This window comes from Oncorhynchus nerka, linkage group LG26 (assembly GCF_034236695.1).
Source record: "Oncorhynchus nerka isolate Pitt River linkage group LG26, Oner_Uvic_2.0, whole genome shotgun sequence".
NCBI lineage: Eukaryota > Metazoa > Chordata > Actinopteri > Salmoniformes > Salmonidae > Oncorhynchus > Oncorhynchus nerka.
The window spans coordinates 5,989,661-6,011,293 of record NC_088421.1 but is presented as its reverse complement, the minus strand read 5'-3'; the positions used below and the strand labels follow the sequence as shown (position 1 = coordinate 6,011,293).

General features: G+C 43.1%; 1 protein-coding gene across 2 annotated transcripts; it reads left to right on the top strand.

The window, feature by feature from the left end:
- Positions 1-18,154: 18,154 nt before the first annotated feature.
- On the top strand, positions 18,155-20,577 carry LOC115109847 (aquaporin-5). Of its 2 annotated transcripts, none has more exons than XM_029635094.2 (4): positions 18,155-18,773; positions 19,111-19,272; positions 19,473-19,553; positions 19,681-20,577. In XM_029635094.2, exons 1-4 carry the CDS (start codon positions 18,384-18,386, stop codon positions 19,846-19,848), a joined length of 801 nt encoding a protein of 266 aa, XP_029490954.1. In that variant the 5' UTR covers positions 18,155-18,383; the 3' UTR covers positions 19,849-20,577. The 2 variants fall into 2 exon arrangements, with proteins under 2 accessions (XP_029490954.1, XP_029490953.1); XM_029635093.2 differs by having other exon boundaries at positions 18,156-18,893.
- The last annotated feature ends 1,056 nt before the right edge of the window (positions 20,578-21,633 follow it).

Here is a 21,633-nt window from a genome sequence, read left to right as displayed (position 1 = left end):
ACACTTTGGATGGTGTGTCAATACACCCAGTCACTGCAAAGATACAGGCGTCCTTCCTTTCTCAGAGGAAGGAAACTGCTCAGGGATTTCCCCATAAGGCCAATGGTAAGTGACTTTTTAAAACAGTAAGATTTAAATGGCTGCGATAGGAGAAACCGGGGATGGATCAACAACATGGTAGTTACTCCACAATACTAACATAATTCACAGAGTGAAAAGGAAGCCAGTACAGAATAAAACAGATTCTAAAACTTGCATCCTGTTTGCAAAAAGGCGCTAAAGTAAAAAATGTGGCAAAACCATTTTTTTCCCTTGTCCTGAATACCAAGTGTTATGTTTGGGGAAAATCCAATACAACACCTTCCATAATACCACGCTCCATATTTTCGAGCATAGGGGTGTCTGCATTATGATATGGGTACGCTTGTAATCATTAAGGACTGGGGAGTTTTTCAGGATAAAAAAAGAGAAACGGAATGGAGCTAAGCACAGGCAAAATCCTAGTGGAAAACCTGGTTCAGTCTGCTTTCCACCAGACAGACATGAATTTACCTTTCAGGAGGACAATAACCTAAAACACAAGGCCAAATCTACACTAGAGTTGCTGACTAAGAAGACAGTGAATGTTCCTGAGTGGCCGAGTTACAGTTTTGACTTAAATCTACATGAAAGTCTATGGCAATACCTGAAAATGGTTGTGTAGCAATAATCAACAGCAAATTTGACAGAGCTTGTAGAATTGCGGAAAGAATAATGGGCAAATGTTGCACAATCCAAGTGTGGAAAGTTCTTAGAGACTTACCCAGAAAGACTCACAGCTGTAATCACTGCCAAAGGTGCTTCTGCAAAGTATTGACTCAGGGGTGTGGATACATATGCTCAACAAAAATATAAATGCAACATGCAACAACTGAATATTTTACTGAGTTACAGTTCATATACGAAAATCAGTCAATTGAAGTAATTAGGCCCTAACCTATGGATTTCACATGACTGGGAATACAGATATGCATCTGTTGATCACAAATACCTTTATTAAAAAAAAAGGTAGGGGCGTGGATCTGAAAACCAGTCAGTATCTGGTGTAACCACCATTTGCCTCATGCAGTGAGACATCTCATTTGCAGAGTTGATCAGGCTATTGATTGTGACCTGTGGAATGGTGTCCCACTCTTCAATTGCTATGCCAGGTTGCTGGATATTGACGGGAACTGGAAAACGCTGTTGTACACTTCAATCCATACCACCCCAAACATGCTCAATGGGTGACATGTCTCGTGAGTATGCAGGACATCGAAGAACTGGGACATTTTTCACCTTCCAGGAATTGTGTACAGATCCTTGCAACATGGGATCGTGCATTATCATTATGAAACATAAGGTAGATGACACCGGATGAATGGCAGGGCCCTTGAAATTGCAATCTATAAAATACAATTGTGATCGTTGTCTGTAGCTTATACCTGCCCGTACCATAACCCCACCTCCATCATGGGACACTCTGTTCACAACATTGACATCAGCAAACCTCTCACCCACACACGCCATACACACCATCTTCCCGGGACAGTTGAAACAGGGATTCATCCTTAAATAACACTTCTCCAGCATGCATACTAATGGCCATTGAAGGTGAGTATTTGCCCACTGAAGTCTGTGAGGAAGACGAGCATGCAGATGAGCTTTCCTGTTACGGGACAGTTTGTGGAGAAATTCTTTGGTTGTGCAAACCCTCAGTTTCATCAGCTGTCCTGGTGGCTGGTCTCAGACTATCCCGCAGGTGAAGAAGCTGGATGTGGAGGTCCTGGGCTGGTGTGGTTACACGTGGTCTGTGGTTGTGAGTCCAGTGGGACGTACTGCCAAATTCTCTAAAAAAGCTGAGGGGGCTTATGGTAGAGAAATGAACATTCAATTCTCTGGCAACAGCTCTGGTGGACATTCCTGCAGTCAGTATGCAAATTGCACCCTCCCTCAAAACTTGAGACATCTGTGGATTTGTGTTGTGTGACAAAACTGCACATTTAAAGTGGCCTTTTATTGTCCAAGGTGCACCGGTGTAATGATCATGCTGTTTAATCATTTTCTCTATATGCCACACCTGTCTGGTCGATGGCAAAGGAGAAATGCTCACTAACATGTAAACAAATGTGTCCAAACATTTTGTGATGTGATTATAGAAAATGTAGGATCTTTTATTTCAGCTCATGAAACATGGGACCAACACTTTACATGTTGTGTTTATATTTTTATTCAGTATAAATGAGATTTCTGTATTTAATTTAACAAATGTGCAAAGATTTCTAAAAACATGTCTTCACATTTGTCATTATGGGGTATTGTATGTAGATGGGTGAGAAAATAAATCATTTTAATCAACTTTGAAATCAGGCTGTAACACAGCAAAATGTGTAATAAGTCAATGGGTATGAATACTTTCTGGAGGCACTCTAGCTACCCCAGAAGTTGCTAATTACATCTGTATAAACTATATTTGTGAGTCACTTTGTTATGCTGCAAACCGAAGTCAATGTACTAGGGACAATGTTGGCAAAATGATTGATTGATAATTTTTTCTGTACTTTGACTAGCTAGAATGAATCAGGTGCAACTGTTTGGGATGTGGCTGGCAGGCAGAAGCATTTTACATGTCAAGTAGTGAATATTTATTGTCCCGCAAAGACCCAAACGAAGTTCCATAACCTGATGGCATATCTAGAACCAGACTGACTACAAGATGCCATGTCTAAAAACAGTGATTGCCCGGATGGAGAAATTGTATAAACGTCCATCATTGCTGAGTGGGTAGAGGACAGCAGGAAGGTGAGTGCCATCTGGTAGCCATGACTGCAGTAGATGGAACTGCAGTGCTCCCTAGCAGTCATGCGTGGGGCCATATCTGCATTGTGAATTCACATGTAATTTTATGATTTTTTTTTTCTTATCCTTGAGTAAACATTTAAGTATATAGCTTGGACACATTTGTGACTTCCAGGTCAAAAAGGTCAAACTCGGTGATTAAAGACATCTTCATTTCCCTTGAGCACCACTGTGCATAGGAAGTTAATGTACCGCTACCACCAATCCAGTCCTGAAAGCATTTGGTCACAAAAATAACGTTTTTTAATGATTTTTTTTTTGACAGTTTCTCAATCGCTTTGGCTCATTTTTTTTTAAAGCACTCTTAATAACATTCTCTAAACTGTAAGTGCAATTGTCACAACTGTTTTATGGGATTTCACAACTCTATTGCATGTCTGCAAAATGTGGTAACTCACCCAAAACATTGAATTCATGCTTCAAAACCTAGTTATTGTGTCAGTAAATTGGCCAATGCCGCCAAAATGATTTTTTTTCTGTCATCGTGTGAGTCGTACTGGTTTAAAAGGTTTAGATGTTTTTTCACCATGGCAGTCAACCCTGGAAATGTTTGTTATATACAGCTTTTTAGATACCAATTTCAACAGTAGGTCAAAGTTTACTGGGAAAAGTCAATACTGTACAATACTGTAGTACACAGAAAACTACATGTAAACAGAAAATTCACATTTGCATGTCCATTTTTACATATTTCTTACATGTCAAGTCATATATAGTGAACAGAAAACTGGCCACAACATGGCATCCACGCAAAAACAAATACCCGCAACAATGAAAAAACCTGCTATAGTTCTGTAAAAAAACAATGAATTGTACTTCCTCACAGTACGTAACACTACAAGTTCCCATCTTCTTGGTGGACATCCTGTCGCTATTGTTGGTCTGGCCAGAGATTTGTCAACGTCACATCGGATGTTTTCACATCTGAAATCTCCTTGCGTGGCGCAACCATCCCCTGCAATGATCACCTGTGATGTCCTCACAAGCAGTATTCATGGCATCTAACAGGGACATCTGATCTCGTGTCCGATAGTCATATATTCCACCTCCATGCTGAAAAAAACTCTATCGGATTCAGGAACGGGGAGGATGGTGGAAGGAACTCCATTGTTATCCTTTCATGCGCAGAAAAAAACTTCCCCAACAATGTTGGTTCTGGGGAAGCTGACATTATCAAATCAAATCAAATCAAATTATGGCCACCATCCTCCCCAGTCACATAATTTGGCAAATCTGGTCTAACGTAATCTCTTTTGTGTTCTGGTACCAGGTGAAGTTGAGTGTTATAGGGCCCAATGTGTGGAATATGTGTGCTCACACCATTCTCAGAAATGGTAGCACACATTGTAATATTGCCCCCACGTTGGCCTGGTGTGCCAAATCTCCTGCCTTTGCCCAGATTGAACCCAGCCTCGTCCACAAAAACAAGAATGTGGGCCATTTCATGTCCTTCCAACTACATTATTCTCTATATAGTAACACAGACACAAAATATAAATTGAGTTTTGTACAGCCTATTCTAGAATCAGACAGTTTAGTAAAGTAGCAATGTTTTCTGTTCTTATGGGTATCTACAACTTCAAGAAGTATATACAGGCATCATTGAAGTACAGAACTCCCTCCTAGTCATTAGATTTTTTTTCACAACTCTGTTGATATTTGCGAAGATATTGTTGTCATTTATGATTGCACTTTGGATCTCTCTGGTTGGCTATGACCATGTTGCACATTTCTTGTTCTTGTTGATGGCTGAATACTGCTGCTCTGCCACCAGCAGAGCAGCAGGTCGTTGTGCAGTCCTATATATGACACGTAGAATTCACAAATAGATCATGTTACAGAAGTATATTGTATTCAATTTGTGCTGTATTGCTGTATATTCCTCATACATATCTTACAGTACATTGTGATTTTCAGACTTGCATTTACCTTTACAATAGTGGCTGTATTGTTGTGAATTAAATTATGTAACAAAAGTTTAAAAAAATATATATATATATATTTAGCATGTAGCATGTAGCTGCTGTTCAGGGTTGTGATGTTCCTCCGTGTTCAAAAATGGTAGTGTTTGTGCCGTGGGCAAGCTCCATATATATGCTTCCAAACTTGATTGGTAAGATTGTGATTCCTATTTCATTACTATGTCACCTGGCACCAATTTAGCAGACATCACAAACATTCCATGTCATAGATAATTATAGAAAATACCTGTAAGTGCATCGAGGACGTTGTCCCCACAGTGACTGTGCGTACATACCCCAACCAGAATTCATGGATTACAGGCAACATTCGCACTGAGCTAAACGGTAGAGCTGCCGCTTTCAAGTTGTGGGACTCTATCCCGGAAGCTTATAAGAAATCCTGCTATGCCCTCTGACGAACCATCAAACAGGCGGAGCATCAATACAGGGCTAAGATCGAATCATACTACACCGGCTGCGATGCCCGTCTTATGTGGCAGGGCTTGCAAACTATTACAGACTACAAAGGGAAGCACAGCGGCGAGCTGCCCAATGACACGACCCTATGCTCGCTTCGAGGCAACCAACACTGAGGCATGCATGAAAGCATCAGCTGTTCCGGACGACTGTGTGATCACGCTCTCCGTAGCCGACGTGAGTAAGACCTATAAACAGGTCAACGTTCACAAAGCTGCGGGGCCAGAGGGATTACCAGGACGTGTGCTCCGGGCATGTGCTGACCAACTGACAGATGTCTTCACTGACATTTTCAACATGTCCTTGATTGAGTCTGTAATACCAACATGTTTCAAGCAGACCACCATAGTCCCTGTGCCCAAGAACACGAAGGCAACCTGCCTAAACCTGCCTACTATAGACCTGTAGCACTCACGTCCGTAGCCATTAAGTGCTTTGAAAGGCTGGTAATGGCTCACATCAACACCATTATCCCAGAAACCCTAGACCTAATCCAATTTTGCATACCACCCAAACTGATCCACAGATGATGCAATCTCTATTTCAGTCCACATTGCCCTTTCCCACCTGGACAAAAGGAACACCTATGTGAGAATGCGATTCATTGACTACAGCTCAGCGTTCAACACCATAGTACCCTCAAAGCTCATCAATAAGCTAAGGACCCTGGGAATAAACACCTCCCTCTGCAACTGGATCCTGGGCTTCCTGATGGGCCGCCCCCAGATGGTAAGGGTAGGTAGCAACACATCCGCCATGCTGATCCTCAACACTGGAGCCCCCCAGGGGCTCAGTCCCCTCCTGTATTCCCTGTTCACCCACGACTGCACAGCCAGGCACGACTCCAACACCATCATTAAGTTTACAGACGACACAACAGTGGTAAGCCTGATCACCGATAACGACGAAACAGCCTTTAGGGAGGAGGTCAGAGACCTGGCTGGGTGGTGCCAGAATAACAACCTGTCCCTCAAAGTAACTAAGACTAATGAGAGGATTGTGGACTACAGGAAAATGAGGACCGAGCATGCCCCCATTCTCATCGACAGGGCTGTAGTGGAGCAGGTTGAGAGATTCAAGTTCCTTGGTGTCCACATCCCCAACAAACGAGAATGGTCCAAACACACCAAGACAGTCGTGAAGAGGGCACGACAAAGCCTGTTCTCTCTACTACCGCATGGCAAGCGGTACCGAAGTGCCAAGTCTAGGACAAAAGGCTTCTCAACAGTTTTTACCCCCAAGCCATAAGACTCCTGAACAGGTAATCAAATGGCTACCCGGACTATTTGCATTGTGTGCCGCCCCCAACCCTCTTTTACGCTGCTGCTACTCTCTGTTTATCATATATCCATAGTCACTTTAACTATACATTCATGTACATACTACCTCAATTGGGCCGACCAACCAGTGCTCCCACACATTGGCTAACCAGGCTGTCTGCATTGTGTCCTGCCACCCACCACCCGCCAACTCTTCTTTTACGCTACTGCTACTCTCTGTTCATCATATACGCATAGTCAATTTAACCATATCTACATGTACATACTACCTCAATCAGACTGACTAACAGGTGTCTGTATGTAGCCTCGCTACTTTTATAGCCCCGCTACTGTATGTAGCCTCGCTATTGTTATTTTTCACTGTTGTTTTTATTTCTTTACCAACCTATTGTTCACCTAATACCTTTTTTTGCTCTATTGGTTAGAGCCTGTAAGTAAGCATTTCACTATAAGGTATAAACTTTGATTTGATGTCTGACAGATTTTGATAATTTAATGGATCATGTTGCATGTGATTGTTCACATGATTAAAGAATGTTTAGAAGTTGTGAAGAGTATGACATTTTCACTGAGAATCAATTAATCCGTTTTGATCAGCTAGCCATGTGCACGTAGTAATTGTGCAAATTGTAAACAATTTACTTACTCTTTTGCACACGTGCCAAAACACGTGAAATTTGCTTAAATGAATAAAATAAAAAAATCTGGTTTGAACAAGAAACTTATTGTTCAGAGATTTTAACATATTGCTTTGAAAAAAAATATTCTAATTCAAGAATTGAGCCAAAGCAATTGAGAAAACTGTAATAAACGTTTAAGTCTATAGCTTGGATGTATTTGTGACTTCCAGGTTTAAAGGGTCCCCCCTCCCTGTTTTTCCACATAAACATGGTTGACTGAAATTTCCAGCACTCACTCTTTGAGGTAGCCTCTCGGGAGGACATTTTGGAAATAATCCCTGAATATCCCTACTGATTTAATGTCCTTCTGGTCATAAAGAGCCAGTTGATGATGAAGAATGGACTAGAAGACTGGTCTGGACTGGAGTATCCTCTCTGTCCAGCGTCCAACACAAACCTGTTTTCCTGTCAAAACAGGGTGAAGATAACAAGTCTCTCTCCAGTATAAACAAGCTGAGGGATTTATTGAGTGCCTGCTAAATTTGTTGGTTCCCCATTATAGAAGATCCTCATTCTTGAAATAATAATGAAAACACATTATGTATGTGAGTGGAGTGTCATTGCATAGTATGCCTACAACACATACCTGGAACTCAGCAGGTACAGTATATGACGGGCAGAGAGGTCTAGCTAAATATGACATTTTAGCAAGTCTATCCAACACCATGAGACAATGAGTATGTGTTGTATTTCAACTTGAACTCTTCACAGTGATATGAAGCTTCAGGAAGGATCCCAAGTATCACCGTAAAGTGGTTCCAAAGAGCCAATGTCTCTCATCGAGCTCATTGTGATTGGTTAATGGGATGTGTAAGCTCCCATGGCTGTTCCAGTGACATCTCTGGGGTTTGTGTACTTTGCAGTATTCCCACTATGTCGAGCATGTAGTTTGACCACAGAGGATAGCGTTTGTTTTGTAACCACTTTGTCAAAAGTGACTACATGTAATATGTAGCATGATAAAGGCTACCAGAATATTGTGAATAATTGTGCAAATGTATCTGCTTTTCTCTTAATGATGAATATAACATTTGACAAATACGGACATGATGGTTCTCCATGTGCTGAAAGTGGCCATTTAAGACGGTAAGTTGATGAAAATTGCACGTAAAACGTTTTGAACAGTTTGGAAAAAAGGACAGATCAAGAACAATTGAGCACTCTGTTCCAATCAGTGGCTTTATAGATATAGACAAGCACAGCTCCTCAAACTGAAGCAACTGAATGGAGAGGAGTGACCGATAGAAGCCCTAATATTCTGTCACAGTTCACTGTAAACCCTCTCTAGGCTTCTGCTGATGATCACCGTCGACCATTTAGCCATAGGAAACACTCTCAAACAATTGACCAGTTGAACAACACCCATTGGCGACACTACCATTTATTCAGCAATTAGATCCTGGTCCAGTGTCATCGTGATGCGACGTGAACACTCCTGGCTATCACTAATCTGTCCAGAGCTGGAGGACCGAGAACGGGAGACCTTGAAGGCCGGGAGCCTCAACCTTGATCGTTTTCTGAGGCATGCGACTTGCCTGCCAACATAAACTTCTCTCCACGTCAGCTCTTATTTCACTGTAATGTCCGAATACAATACTGAGCGAGGCGCCATAGGATTGTTTGTGTTCCGCTGGATCACTGCTTTTTCTCTATCCAGCAGCCTTGCCTCTCTTGGATTCTTCCTGTCTCAGTGTCTCTTTCTCTCGCTCTTGCATAGTAAGTCACATATAAGAAATATGAACTAACGCATTGTACAATTACTTAGCTTTTCATTTCATCTTTATAGATTCACATGTACCCTTTAAAAAAAGATCATGGATACTCTGAGTTGTTTTGATTAGGCTCACTGCTTTGTGTCGGTGGGGAGCAATGGAGCTCTGTTTTAAACGAGTGCAGATGTTACCAAGGTGCTGTCAATTACGTGCAGACTTACTGTAGGAGAGGGATTTGCCGTCTTTTGGGGATGAAGGGTGGAGGAACTCTCAAAATCATGTTTTTAGCACAGTTTATTTGCAAAACAAATCTGGAGCACTACATCAATGGACAAAAGAGGTTAATGAACTACATTGTATTTTGAGGGAGGACCTGACGAGTGGATGATCAGTTCAGTTAAGTGTTGTAGTGCTGGGCTGGAGTAAAAGCCTGCTTACTGAAGGTCACCAGAACAAGGTTCGGTGAGTACTACTACAGTATATCTGACTGAGTTGGTGATTTTTCAAAGAAGCAACGTTGCCCTCTAGTGAAAATAGTCTTTAAAAGCATGCTGTTCAACTTGTCCTTTTGAGCTTGTTTACTGGCTTTCTGAAAGCCATTAAAAAAACGAAGGTTTAAGAACACATGCAGACATGTACGCACAAGTGCGTGCACACACACATTTTAAGCAGTCATCCATCTCCCCACACTATGCTCTTAAACCCTTTTCTCCTTATCCCTCATTTCCATTAATAATATTAAGGGTGTTTGACTGACGCATAGCTAATGATTTCACAAACACAACTTAAACCATAACGCCGCTGAATGGTTATTTAGCGTACCAAACATAGCATGAAAACAAGCTAACATTGACATTTTGCCACATTTATGATGGGCTTACTACAGCACACAAGCCTTTCCAGTCGTGCAATAAGAAAGTGTTTATGATTCCTTCATTAGATTAGTTTAACTGCAATAAAACATTAAAAAAAACAGAGAAGCTCGATAATAAATTCCCTGCTTCAGAAAACACTCTTTTTCATTAACGTCTGACCATTTCCATCCTCAAATGGTGCTGGCAGTGTGCATTACGACTTCTGACTCGGCTGCCAAGGTCATATAGCCATCAACAAAATAAAACTTAGCTGCTAAATGATGTTGGCTGCGTCGCAAATGGCACCCATAGCCCTTGGTCAAAAGTAGGAGTGCTCTATGGACACTGGACAAAATAAGTGCACTATGTAGGGTGTCATTTGAGACGTAGGCTGTGACTCAGTGTTTCCAGCCCAGTAGAAAGACATAATGAGACAATCAGACCATGAACAGCACATTGGAACAGGTGTCATCGGAACTAATCACGATTTACAAGCCGTTTGCATTTGGCGTAACCCAACCCAGGACAGGCCAGGCCAGGGGCCCCGAACAGGACCTATATCAATGAGATCATTGTGTTTTGTTTGAAGGTCCCCAAGGTAGACTCCTACACAGCTACAGTGACTTCGGAAAGTATTCAGACCCCTTGACTTTTTCCACATTTTGTTAGTTTACAGCCTTATTCTAAAATGTATTAACAAAAAAAAATCCCTCATCAATCTACACAAAATCTTCTTGGGTATGCCGCTACAAGCTTGGCACAACTGTACAGCTATTTTTAAGTCTCTCCAAAGATGTTTGATCGGGTTCAAGTCCGGGCTCCGACTGGGCCACTCAAGAACAGAGATTCAGAGACTTGTCCCGAAGCCACTCCTGGGTTGTCTTGGCTGTGTGCTTTGGGTCGTTGTCCTGTTGGAAGATAAACCTTCACCCAAGACTGAGATCCTGAATAGTCTGGAGCAAGTTTTTATTAAGGATCTCTCTGTACTTTGCTCCGTTCATCTTTGCCTCGATCCTGACCAGTCTCTGCCACTGAATAACATACCCACAGCATGATGCTGCCACCACCATGCTTCACCGCTGCAGAGATGGTTGCGTGACCCTGATTTAGCCCACTGCAGTAAAAGGTTAATGAGGGGGAACACCTTAATCGGTATAAGACACAGGTTTGTGACAGGCCACCCATTGGATTGGGTCATGAGCAATACAATAGACCAGGCAAAACTTTAAAAAAATATATATAAAATGTCATTACAATAAATACTTAGGACTACAATCACATTACTGTCACTTTTAAAGCAAATGTCATATATTCATTATCATAACAAATCTACCTGGTGAAGCCACCTTCATAAAAAGTATAGAGGAGCACAGGGAGTGGTGCTTGGAGCAAGAACTACAAACGATAGCCTACAACCCTGAACACGGCGTGAACTACGTTTAGGACGGATGCCAGTATGAGTTAGCTCCAGCCAGAGCTCCGCAGCTCAGACCATTGTAGTTTTGCCTGCCATCTTGTACTCCAGCACCATGGCCACGCTCCTGCTCCCCGCACTGCCCTAACAGATGTGCACCACAGTTTATATAGGAGGCAGAGGGTGTTAACTGCAGTGAAAGAGACAGTAGTTTAGGGGATGCTCCAATCAGGAGGGTGGTTAAAAAGTTCAGACCTTTAGGCACAGCAAGTCACAGCACACACATGCAATCAATTAAGGACAATCAGCAATCAATTAAGGTCAATCAATTGTGAGAGCATGCAAATATCAGTGGAAATTCTATTCATAGAAGAGCTAAAGTCCACCCTATTATTTATTGAACTGCATTGTTGGTTAAGGGCTTGTAAGTAGGCATTTACAAGACCCTGCTAGGTAAAGTCCCGCCTTATCTCAGCTCGCTGGTCACCATAGCAGCACCCACCCATAGCACGCGCTCCAGCAGGTGTATTTCACTGGTCACCCCCAGGGCCAATTCCTCCTTTGGCCACCTCTCCTTCCAGTTCTCTGCTGCCAAAGACTGGAACAAACTACAAAATTCTCTGAAACTGGAAACACTTATCTCCCTCACCTGCTTAAAGCACCAGCTGTCAGAGCAGCTCACATATCACTGCCCCTGTACATAGCCCATCTATAAATATCCCAAACAATTACCTCATCCCCTACTGCATTTATTTATTTATTTTGCTCCCTTGCACCCCAGTATTTCTACTTTGCACATTCACCTACTGCAAATCTACAATTCGAGTGATTTTAATTGCTATATTGTATTTACTTCGCCACCGTGGCCTTTTAATTGCCTTTATCTCCCTTATCTCACCTCATTTGCTCACATTGTATATACACTTGTTTTGTGTTGTATTATTGACTGTATGTTTGATTTACTCCATGTGCAACTCTGTGTTGTTGTATGTGTCGAACTGCTTTGCTTTATCTTGGCCAGGTCGCAGTTGTAAATGAGAACTTGTTCTCAACTTGCCTACCTGGTTAAACAAAGGTGAAATAAATAAATACATTTCACGATAATGTTTACACCTGTTGTATTATGCGCATGTGACAAATACAATTTGACTTGATTGGACATATACACACACACCTTTATAGGGCCTGTGGTGCTTCATAGATGGGAGGCCTGTCAGAAACTTATGGAGCTCGCTGGTTCTCACTCCATCAGTCAAAATAATGACTGATGGCTTTAGGTGCCACTGCCAATCAGCTCTTACAACTGAGTTATGAATGATTAACAGCAAACATATTAATACTGTACATAAATTCAGCCTATTTGCTCTATCATGAAGGTCAAGACATTTGCACAGTCTCAGGGTTTGGGGCCCTGAACAAGACTGGACATGATAGCTCATCTCACCCATGGCTCTTTCTGAATGATTTTCTATGATGAATTGGCACTAAAGAGTTTCACATGGGCATAGAGGGAACACTGGGTTGTTTGTGGGCACAGATTTTTGGCGCTGGAGAAAAACTGATAGCCCAGGCAAACGCATGGCGCCAGAGTGTAGCCTACCAGACACCTCTTCTCTCTAAAGTAGGCCAACGAGATGCAATGTCCCCGTCCTTTAGCAAAATATATATAAAAGAAGCAGTGTAGGCCTACCGTTGAGAGATGTTGGAATATCGTTCGAATTTTACAATCCTCCTGTTTTTTAGTTCACAGGGTAAATATGTTCCCTTTTGGCAGCAATTACAGCTGTGAGTCGGTTGTACAGCTGTGAGTCAAGTTGGTTGTTGATCATTGCTAGACAGCTTGCCATACATTTTCAAGACGAATTAAGTCAAAACTGTAACTAAGCCACTCAGGAATATTCACTGTCATCTTGGTAATCAACTCCAGTGTGTATTTGGTCTTGCATTTTAGGTTATTGTCCTGATAAAAGGTGAATTTGTTTCCGTGTCTGAACAAGCAGACTAAACCAGCTTTTCCTCTTGGATTTTGCCTGTGCTTAACTCCCTAGTCCTTGCCGATGACAAGCATACCCATAACATGATGCAGCCACCACCATGTTTGAAAATATAAAAAGTAGTACTCAGTGATATGTTGTGTTGGACTTGCCCCAAACATAAAGCATTGTATTCAGGACAAAGTTAATTTCTTTGCCAATTGTTTTGCAGTTTTACTTTAGTGCCTTATTGCAAACAGGATGCATGTTTTCAAACAGGCTTCATTCTTTACACTCTGTCATTTAGGTTAGTATTTTGGAGTAACTACAGTGTTGTTGATCCATCCTCGGTTTTCTTCTATCATGGCCTTTAAAGTTCCCATTGGCCTCATGGTGAAATCCCTGAGTTGTTTCCTTTCTCTCTAGCAACTGAGTTAGGATTAATACAATATTGGCCTCTTGCTAGATTGATGACTAAAGCCATAGATAAATGCATGTCAGCTCAACTGGATTTATAACTATTGCTGAGTGTTGAATTATACAAACAAAAACAGAAATATGTTATTTGGGGTCTCCTTTGACGTACCAAATCACTGCTTAATTGTCATGCAAGGAAAACTGGGTCCGGTTTTGTAAGGGTTAAACACCATATGTGATTACAAAAAATCCAGGCCCATCATAGCCCGTATAAAACAATTTCACAGCTGATTTATTACAAGGGTCCGCAGTTGTATCTGGTTAGGTTAGCCTACCAGATCAGGAAAAACTCTGGGCCCCATGAAAATAACCTCACGCCTCAAAATGTTGAGCTGGTATTTACGTTTATATTTTAAACAATGGGTGGTGGGAATGGGCATCCATACACTAGTGACATCTGCTGGTCAGGAATAAATATAAGCCTATTTGATGTTTACCAGTTCCTTCAGAAAGTATTCACACCCCTGGACTTTTTCCACATGTTGTTATGTTACAGCCTATATTTGTCTAAATATTTACAAAATAATCAAACATTTTAAAGCTGAAATGTCTTGAGCCAATACGTATTCAACCCCTTTGTTATGGCAAGCCTAAATAAGTCCAGTAAGAAATTCCTTTTGTGGAACTAGTTGCTCTCGTTCAGACTCACCCCAAATCAAAGCCTTCAGTGATTGTCCAGAGGTTCAAATTTAACTTTAACAGAAATCAGGTCAGTCTGTTGCTAACTTTGTTGCTGAATTATGTGAGCTCTCTGAACATTGTGAGTTTGGGGCTATGTTATAGAGGACATGCTCCGTGACTGATTAGTCTGTGGCATTACTGAGGACAGCACACAGCGCCGTTTGCTGGGAGGAACACTGACTTTCAAGAGAGCATTGGAACTAGCTCAACGGATAGAAATGGCCGCTAGTAAAATATTCAAAAGACCAAACAGTGTCGGTTGTGCAGTACATCAGGTGACAAGAGGCGGCAGGAAAAAGGGGAAAAGCAATGGAAAGTTCCAGATGTGGGGGAACACAATTAAGCGAACAACTGTAAGTTCAAGGATACGCTCGATCACAATTGCAACAGAAAGGGATAATTAGCAAAACAATGCATTGGGTCCTAGGAGCAAGCCAGATGGTGGGCAGATCATGTTCCCCAGTGTCGAAGCAACAGTCCGCAGCGCACCACCTAGAGAACGCAGGGGAGGAAGAGCATTGTTCCTACAACATGTTTAATGTGAGTGAGCCGCGTGCAGAGCCTATCGATGCTACAGCGGAGGTAGATGAGGATGGAGGTTGACACAGGGGGCCTCTACCTCTGCTGTCAGTGAGGAGACCTACAAACAAATGTGGGGCTCGAAACAGGCTTCTGCCCTCACACCGGCAGGAATCAGACTGTGTCCATACACCGGGGAGACCATACCATTGCTGGGGGCTCTGGAGGTGGACATTGCATACAACAGCCAGGAAGCGAGAGCACGGCTCCTGGTGGTAAAATGTAATGGCCTTAGTTTACTAGGGTGTGACTGGCTCACCAAAATACAACTGAACTGGGGTGAGAAAACACACACACACACACACACACACACACGAGTGAGATTGTCAAAGATGAACTGGGCACACTGCAGATAAGCTGTTCGTGGATCCTCAGGCCGAGCCTTGCTTTTTCAAGCCCAGGACAGTGCCATACACCATGAAAAAGAAAGTGGAGTGTAACGGTTTTCTTCCGTTGAAGGAGAGGAGGACCAAAATGCAGCGTGGTTAGTGTTCAACATGTTCAATCAAGACCGAACACGAGAACACTACAAAATAACAAAACAACAAATGTGAAAACCGAAACAGTCCTATCTGTTGCAATGACACAAAGACAGAAGACAATCACACACAAAATATCCAAAGAACATGGCTGCCTAAATATGGTTCCCAATCAGAGACAAGGATAAACACCTGCCTCTAATTGAGAACCAATCTAGGCAACCATAGACTTCCATAAAAACCTAGACTAGAAACACCCCATAAACATACAAAAACCCCTAGACCAGTCAAAACACATAAATCCCCCATGTCACACCCTGACCAAACCAAAATAATAAAGAAAACAAAGATAACTAAGGCCAGGGCGTGACATTGAGGATGAGTTGGAGCGGCTGCAGGAAAAAAACATCATTACTCCCATTCAGTTCTCCCGCTGTGCAGATCCAATCGTTCCCGGTCTGAAAAGTGATGTCACGGTGCATATATATTCCAGTGTGTCCCATGGCCATGCAAATGTCAAAAGTGAGTCTAGAGTCGATTGTGTTAGTGTGACCACTGCATGGGGAGTATTGGCAGGCCATTGAAAGTTCAGAACCCAATCTCATAATTTAATCTCTGTTAGCTACAAACTGAGACAGAGTCCTCTTAACGTTTCTGGGGAGTGGAGAGGAGAGGGACTCACAAATAAGTGGGTCATCATCGGATACATGGGGAATGGGCCAGGCATGGGAAACAGATTAGGCACACGTAGCCATCTGAGAGAATCGGTCCCATAGAAGAAAAACAAGTTGCTCGACCTTTGCAGAAAAGCAAAGGAGGAGGGAAAAGTAATAGGAACAAGTGCACAACACCTTAGATTCTGTTGCCGCCAATTCCCTGTGATGGTGCCATGGCACACGTGACTGTCACAGTCCAAATCCCCTATACCCATTTATCCATTAGTGGTAAGTACTGAGGGCCACTCAAAGCTGTTTTCATCAGGGGAGGGGGTGCATAAAGGAATTCTTTGTCAGTAAGGAAGACAGGAAAGCAGGAGAACGAGGAGACAAGGAGGCAGGAATCAGTAGAGATGATGGAGGATATGACAATGGATCGATGATTAATAACTGGAGGACAGCAGATTCTACACTAACTGAATTAATCGATATACCGTATTTAATTGCACAGCATCTGCAGCTAACCATTCTTAACTTTTGCTCTAGTTATAAGAAAAAAAAGACTATAGTCTGCTTTTTGAAGATACCCACCTCGTGTTTTTACATGACAAACATTTCACAAATGCAGGCCTCAATAGTCTCCCCTTGTTAACACACACACACACACACACACACACACACACACACACACACACACACACACACACACACACACACACACACACACACACACACACACACACACATACTGTAGTTGTCACACCCTGACCATAGTTTGCTTTGTATGTTCTATGTTTTGTTTGGTCAGGGTGTGATCTGAGTGGACATTCTATGTTGGATGACTTGTTTGTCTGTTTCTGTGTTTGGCCTGATATGGTTCTCAATCAGAGGCAGGTGTTAGTCATTGTCTCTGATTGGGAACCATATTTAGGTAGCCTGTTTGGTGTTGGGTTTTGTGGGTGATTGTTCCTGTCTTTGTGTTTGTTACACCAGATAGGGCTGTTTTTGGTTTTTCACGGTTCTTGGTTTTTTGTTCTATTGTTCTATTTTCATCTTTATTAAAGATGTATCAAAAATAACCACGCTGCGTTTTGGTCCGCCTCTCCTTCAACAGAAGAAAGCCGTGACAGTAGTCTCCCTGTTTTCCATTTGATGTATAATGTCCTACTATGACATTCCCTGTCATCTACATTCATCCCTATCTCCACATGTTGAAACACCATCTCTCCATATCATATTTTACACAGTTATCCCTGTCCTGACTCAACCAGCCTCAGGTACTGTATCAATTTCCATGACCTTGGTAGGAAACGATCTCTGCAGGGGAATCTCAGTATAACTGTACTGCCATTGTTCCTAACTGACCTTCACATGCTTTACTGTGGTCGTGTTTAGTTCCCCCACCCTCTCTTAGTCACCCTGTTACACTAAAGCTTCCCTGGCCACTCTCTGTGATGAGAGAGCTCCCTTTGAGGGGATTAAAAATGCCTCTCTCTTGGCATGCTTTACCTGCTACGCTGTCTTAAAATGCTGTATCTGGATTGTTTTTTGGGTGGACAGTATCTTGATCAGTTTATTTAAAAGGATCCTAAACTCTGGTTGACCCCAGGTCAGGAAAGTACAGCTTTTTGATTAATCCCAGGGCACCACTAATTGCAAATCAGTTAGTTGGCTTTGGCTTGTTCAGCTCAATCCTCAGCCACACTCCTCTTCTACCAGGAAGATGGAAAGCTTCAGGTAACCATATAATCCTCTCTGGTGTAGCACTTTTCTTTGAGAAACAGAGGCAAGGGGGAATGTGAGTGGGTTGGAAGAGGGGAGACTCCCCAGCTGCAAAGAGAGACCAGAAGTTAGCGCCCCCTCGCTAGTGGCCGCTCATTACCTATGGGTAAATCTGTGGCCCCCCGGAAAGAAGACACCACTCGACATTTACCGGCAGCCATCTGAGAGTACAGGAAAGCAGAAAGCCAAAACATGCATTGGCTAAGCTAAGCCTCCCCACCTCACCTCACCTCACCTCCACCCTTACCCACCTTCAGAACACATCACAATACAAGCAGTATACTGAGGGGACAGGTAAATAATCGCAGCGGGGAAAGAAAGAGGCCACCTTCCTGATATATGCGTCACACAGCGGTAGATGCCCCCCCTATATAGGTTCCCATTGCAGTCCCTTGTGGTTGTTTGGTTCTGCTGCTGCTGACTCCTGGATGTGTTTCATGGCAGAGCAACAAACAAACAGAGAAACAGGACAACAGAGAGACAGAGATTCATTCATCCATCATGCAAGTCCTTTCCAGCCTGGCGTTGGTTCTGAAGAACATTTGGACACTTTCCTTCCTCCGGGATCTCCTGTGTGAATTTGTGGGCACTGCCATCTTCCTCTTCACCAGTCTGGCCTCACTGGTGCTATGGCCCCAGCTTCCAGCCTGGGATGGGAGCCTCTCCAGTCCCACCAGTGATTATCATCTCCATGACTTGTCCTCAGAGTCCGACCCATCCCTTCTCTCTGACTCCCAGCCCCTCTCCGAGTGCCACCCTGACCCCCTGCATGTGGCCTTGGCATTCGGGGCCTCAGTGGCTGTGGTGTCTGTGTGCCTGGGTCCTGCTACCTCTGGAGGAGGGGTCCACCTGAACCCGGCTGTGACCCTGGCTCTGGCTGCAGGACTGAGGGTGAGCCCCTGGAGAGCTATCCTCTACGTGGGGGCACAGCTCCTCGGTGCACTCTGTGCTTGTGCACTTCTCATGGGAATGGTGCCTGCCCCGCTCAGAGGGCATCTGGGGCTGAACGAGGTCACGAGTCACGTCTAATACATTTTTATTTGATTCTAGGTTGTAGTGAAGTATTGTTTTTCTGTAGTATTGTAGCTTCCGAAAAGTCATTATTAGAAATGTTTTGCCAAAAACGTATTTTTTATTTTTGTATGGCCTTAATTGATTATGGGTGTTTATAAACATTTTAACTTAATGAATCCAGGTCTGATATCTGTAAAAATGTGTATTTTTCCAGGTAGGCTTGGGTGTCCACCCATGCCAAGCCTTCACAGTGGAGACAGCCATCACCTTTCAGCTGGTGGTCTGTGTCCTCGCCACGTCTCGACCCACATCAGCCTTCCACCTCCTGGGTCCTGTAGTGGTCGGCTTGTCTGTCATTCTGGGGAATCTCGTGGCAGTAAGGAAGATGCCAGATCCTATTTGTGTTTGTTTAAATTCTGTCTGACCATAATAGAGTTTCTATGGGTAATTTGATGGATTTTGTCTATTAAAACATTTTGTAGATCTTTACATTTTTCCTATGACTTATCTTTTGATTTCATCCCCCCCTCTCTCTTTTTCTCCCCCTCTCTCTCTTTACCTTCAACCTTTGACCAGATTGGGTACACTGGCTGTGGGATGAATCCTGCTAGGTCTTTTGGTCCAGCTGTGGTCACTTTAAAATTTCAAAACCATTGGGTGAGTCTGGCCAAACACAAGTTGACTCCATGAAATTACAAAAGTATATTGACACTATTTACTGACATCACACCACAGTTCACACATACAAATCTACTTACAAAAAAAGTTTCTCTCTCCTCTGCAGGTGTATTGGGTGGGGCCGTGTGCCGGGGCATTACTAGCTGGCCTACTACATGACTTGGTGCTCTACCCACGGTGGGGTAGCCCTGGCGACTGGTTGGCTGAGTTTAAGGAACTGTTTCCCAAGGATCCACTCAAACAGCCCACCACCTTGGAACACACAGTGGAGTAGAAATGGAGGCAGTTGTCTTACCATTGTCTGACCATTGACCAAAGGGGACCACACACACCATTCTCTGATATCTGACCATTTGCCACTGGTGTACACAAGTGGTCATGCTAGCTGGGTCCATCGTTGAGTACCACTGAGTGAAGAAACTCAACATTTGTACACATCTACAGTATTCATGCACATCTACAATGTAGCTATGATAATATACTCTGCTGTATTCTCTGGGAGACTGCTTTCTCCTCTCTTTTCCTGAGTGTACTGGATAGTACCCTTTCTGGCCAGTTATCTGATATTTCAGAACTGAACAAAACACTAATCCACCATCTCAGGTTCTTCACAATCATGAAGTTGTTTGTCAGTTTGACTTCACTTTGTGCATCTTTGTACCTCTCTGAGATGTTAAACCATCTATAGAAGCAGATCATGTATGTTCAGACCAAAGCCTGGACATGTCAATGAGTGTCCAAGGCGATTTCATTCAGGTCAGTGAAAGTACGGGTACCAGCTGTATAATCATTCACAGTATGCGACAGATCACTATAATATGTGTTTTTATATACCACTATCATGGTGTTTGTCTTGTTATACATATTTAAATAACGGCTGTATGACTCGGTAAAATGTTCCTTATTATATCATGAATTTTACATTTGTTTTTCACTATATTGAAACGGAACGTAATGTTTTTCATGTCCTCTGTGCAAGAGTTTATTAAAGCTGAAAACCGAACTGAGTTGTCATACGGTGTTTACATTTACATTTAAGTCATTTAGCAGACACTCTTATCCAGAGCGACTTACAAATTGGTGCGTTCACCTTAAGACATCCAGTGGAACAGCCACTTTACAATAGTGCATCTAAATCTTTTAAGGGGGGTGAGAAGGATTACTTTATCCTATCCTAGGTATTCCTGAAAGAGGTGGGGTTTCAGGTGTCTCCGGAAGGTGGTGATTGACTCCACTGTCCTGGCGTCGTGAGGGAGTTTGTTCCACCATTGGGGGGCCAGAGCAGCGAACAGTTTTGACTGGGCTGCGCGGGAACTGTACTTCCTCAGTGGTAGGGAGGCGAGCAGGCCAGAGGTGGATGAACGCAGTGCCCTTGTTTGGGTGTAGGGCCTGATCAGAGCCTGGAGGTACTGAGGTGCCGTTCCCCTCACAGCTCCGTAGGCAAGCACCATGGTCTTGTAGCGGATGCGAGCTTCAACTGGAAGCCAGTGGAGAGAGCGGAGGAGCGGGGTGACGTGAGAGAACTTGGGAAGGTTGAACACCAGACGGGCTGCGGCGTTCTGGATGAGTTGTAGGGGTTTAATGGCACAGGCAGGTTTACATGTTTACATGGGGGGGGGGGGGGTGTAAAGTGGGTGTGAAGCTACAGGAGTCATTTTGTGTCCGGTCCACTTACATGTTCCATCTGTTTCCATGAAAAGTCATGCCCTGGGGAGGACTCATCTAGGAAGGAAGGCCTTGGGTGGAATTGACCAGTGTCTCCATAATCTCTCAAACCCAACAACCCTGCCCTGTGCGTGTTTCTGTGTGTCTGTGTGTGTCTGTGTCTCTCTCTTTCTCTCTGCCAACGCTGAAAAAAAAATAGAAAAATGTGTATTTGGATCCACGTCACGATAGTTTTATACCTTGGTAATGCACACTCTTGAATCGTGTACTTATTTGTTTCATTTATGTACTATGAGACATTGTTTACGGGTTAATATAACACTATAAATATATGTGCCAATGTGTCTGAGAGCTGCAGTTCTGTTCTGACAGACTGACATCTCTTCCCTTCATG

What these genes read in the sequence shown, in the direction of transcription:
- LOC115109847 (XM_029635093.2), top strand. Translation starts at nt 18,384, where the DNA reads ATGCAAGTCCTTTCCAGCCTGGCGTTGGTTCTGAAGAACATTTGGACA. An exon ending in GGCATCTGGGGCTGAACGAG is followed by an intron (nt 18,894 to 19,110) that starts GTCACGAGTCAC and finishes GTATTTTTCCAG; the next exon opens with GTAGGCTTGGGTGTCCACCC. An exon ending in TAAAATTTCAAAACCATTGG is followed by an intron (nt 19,554 to 19,680) that starts GTGAGTCTGGCC and finishes TCTCCTCTGCAG; the next exon opens with GTGTATTGGGTGGGGCCGTG.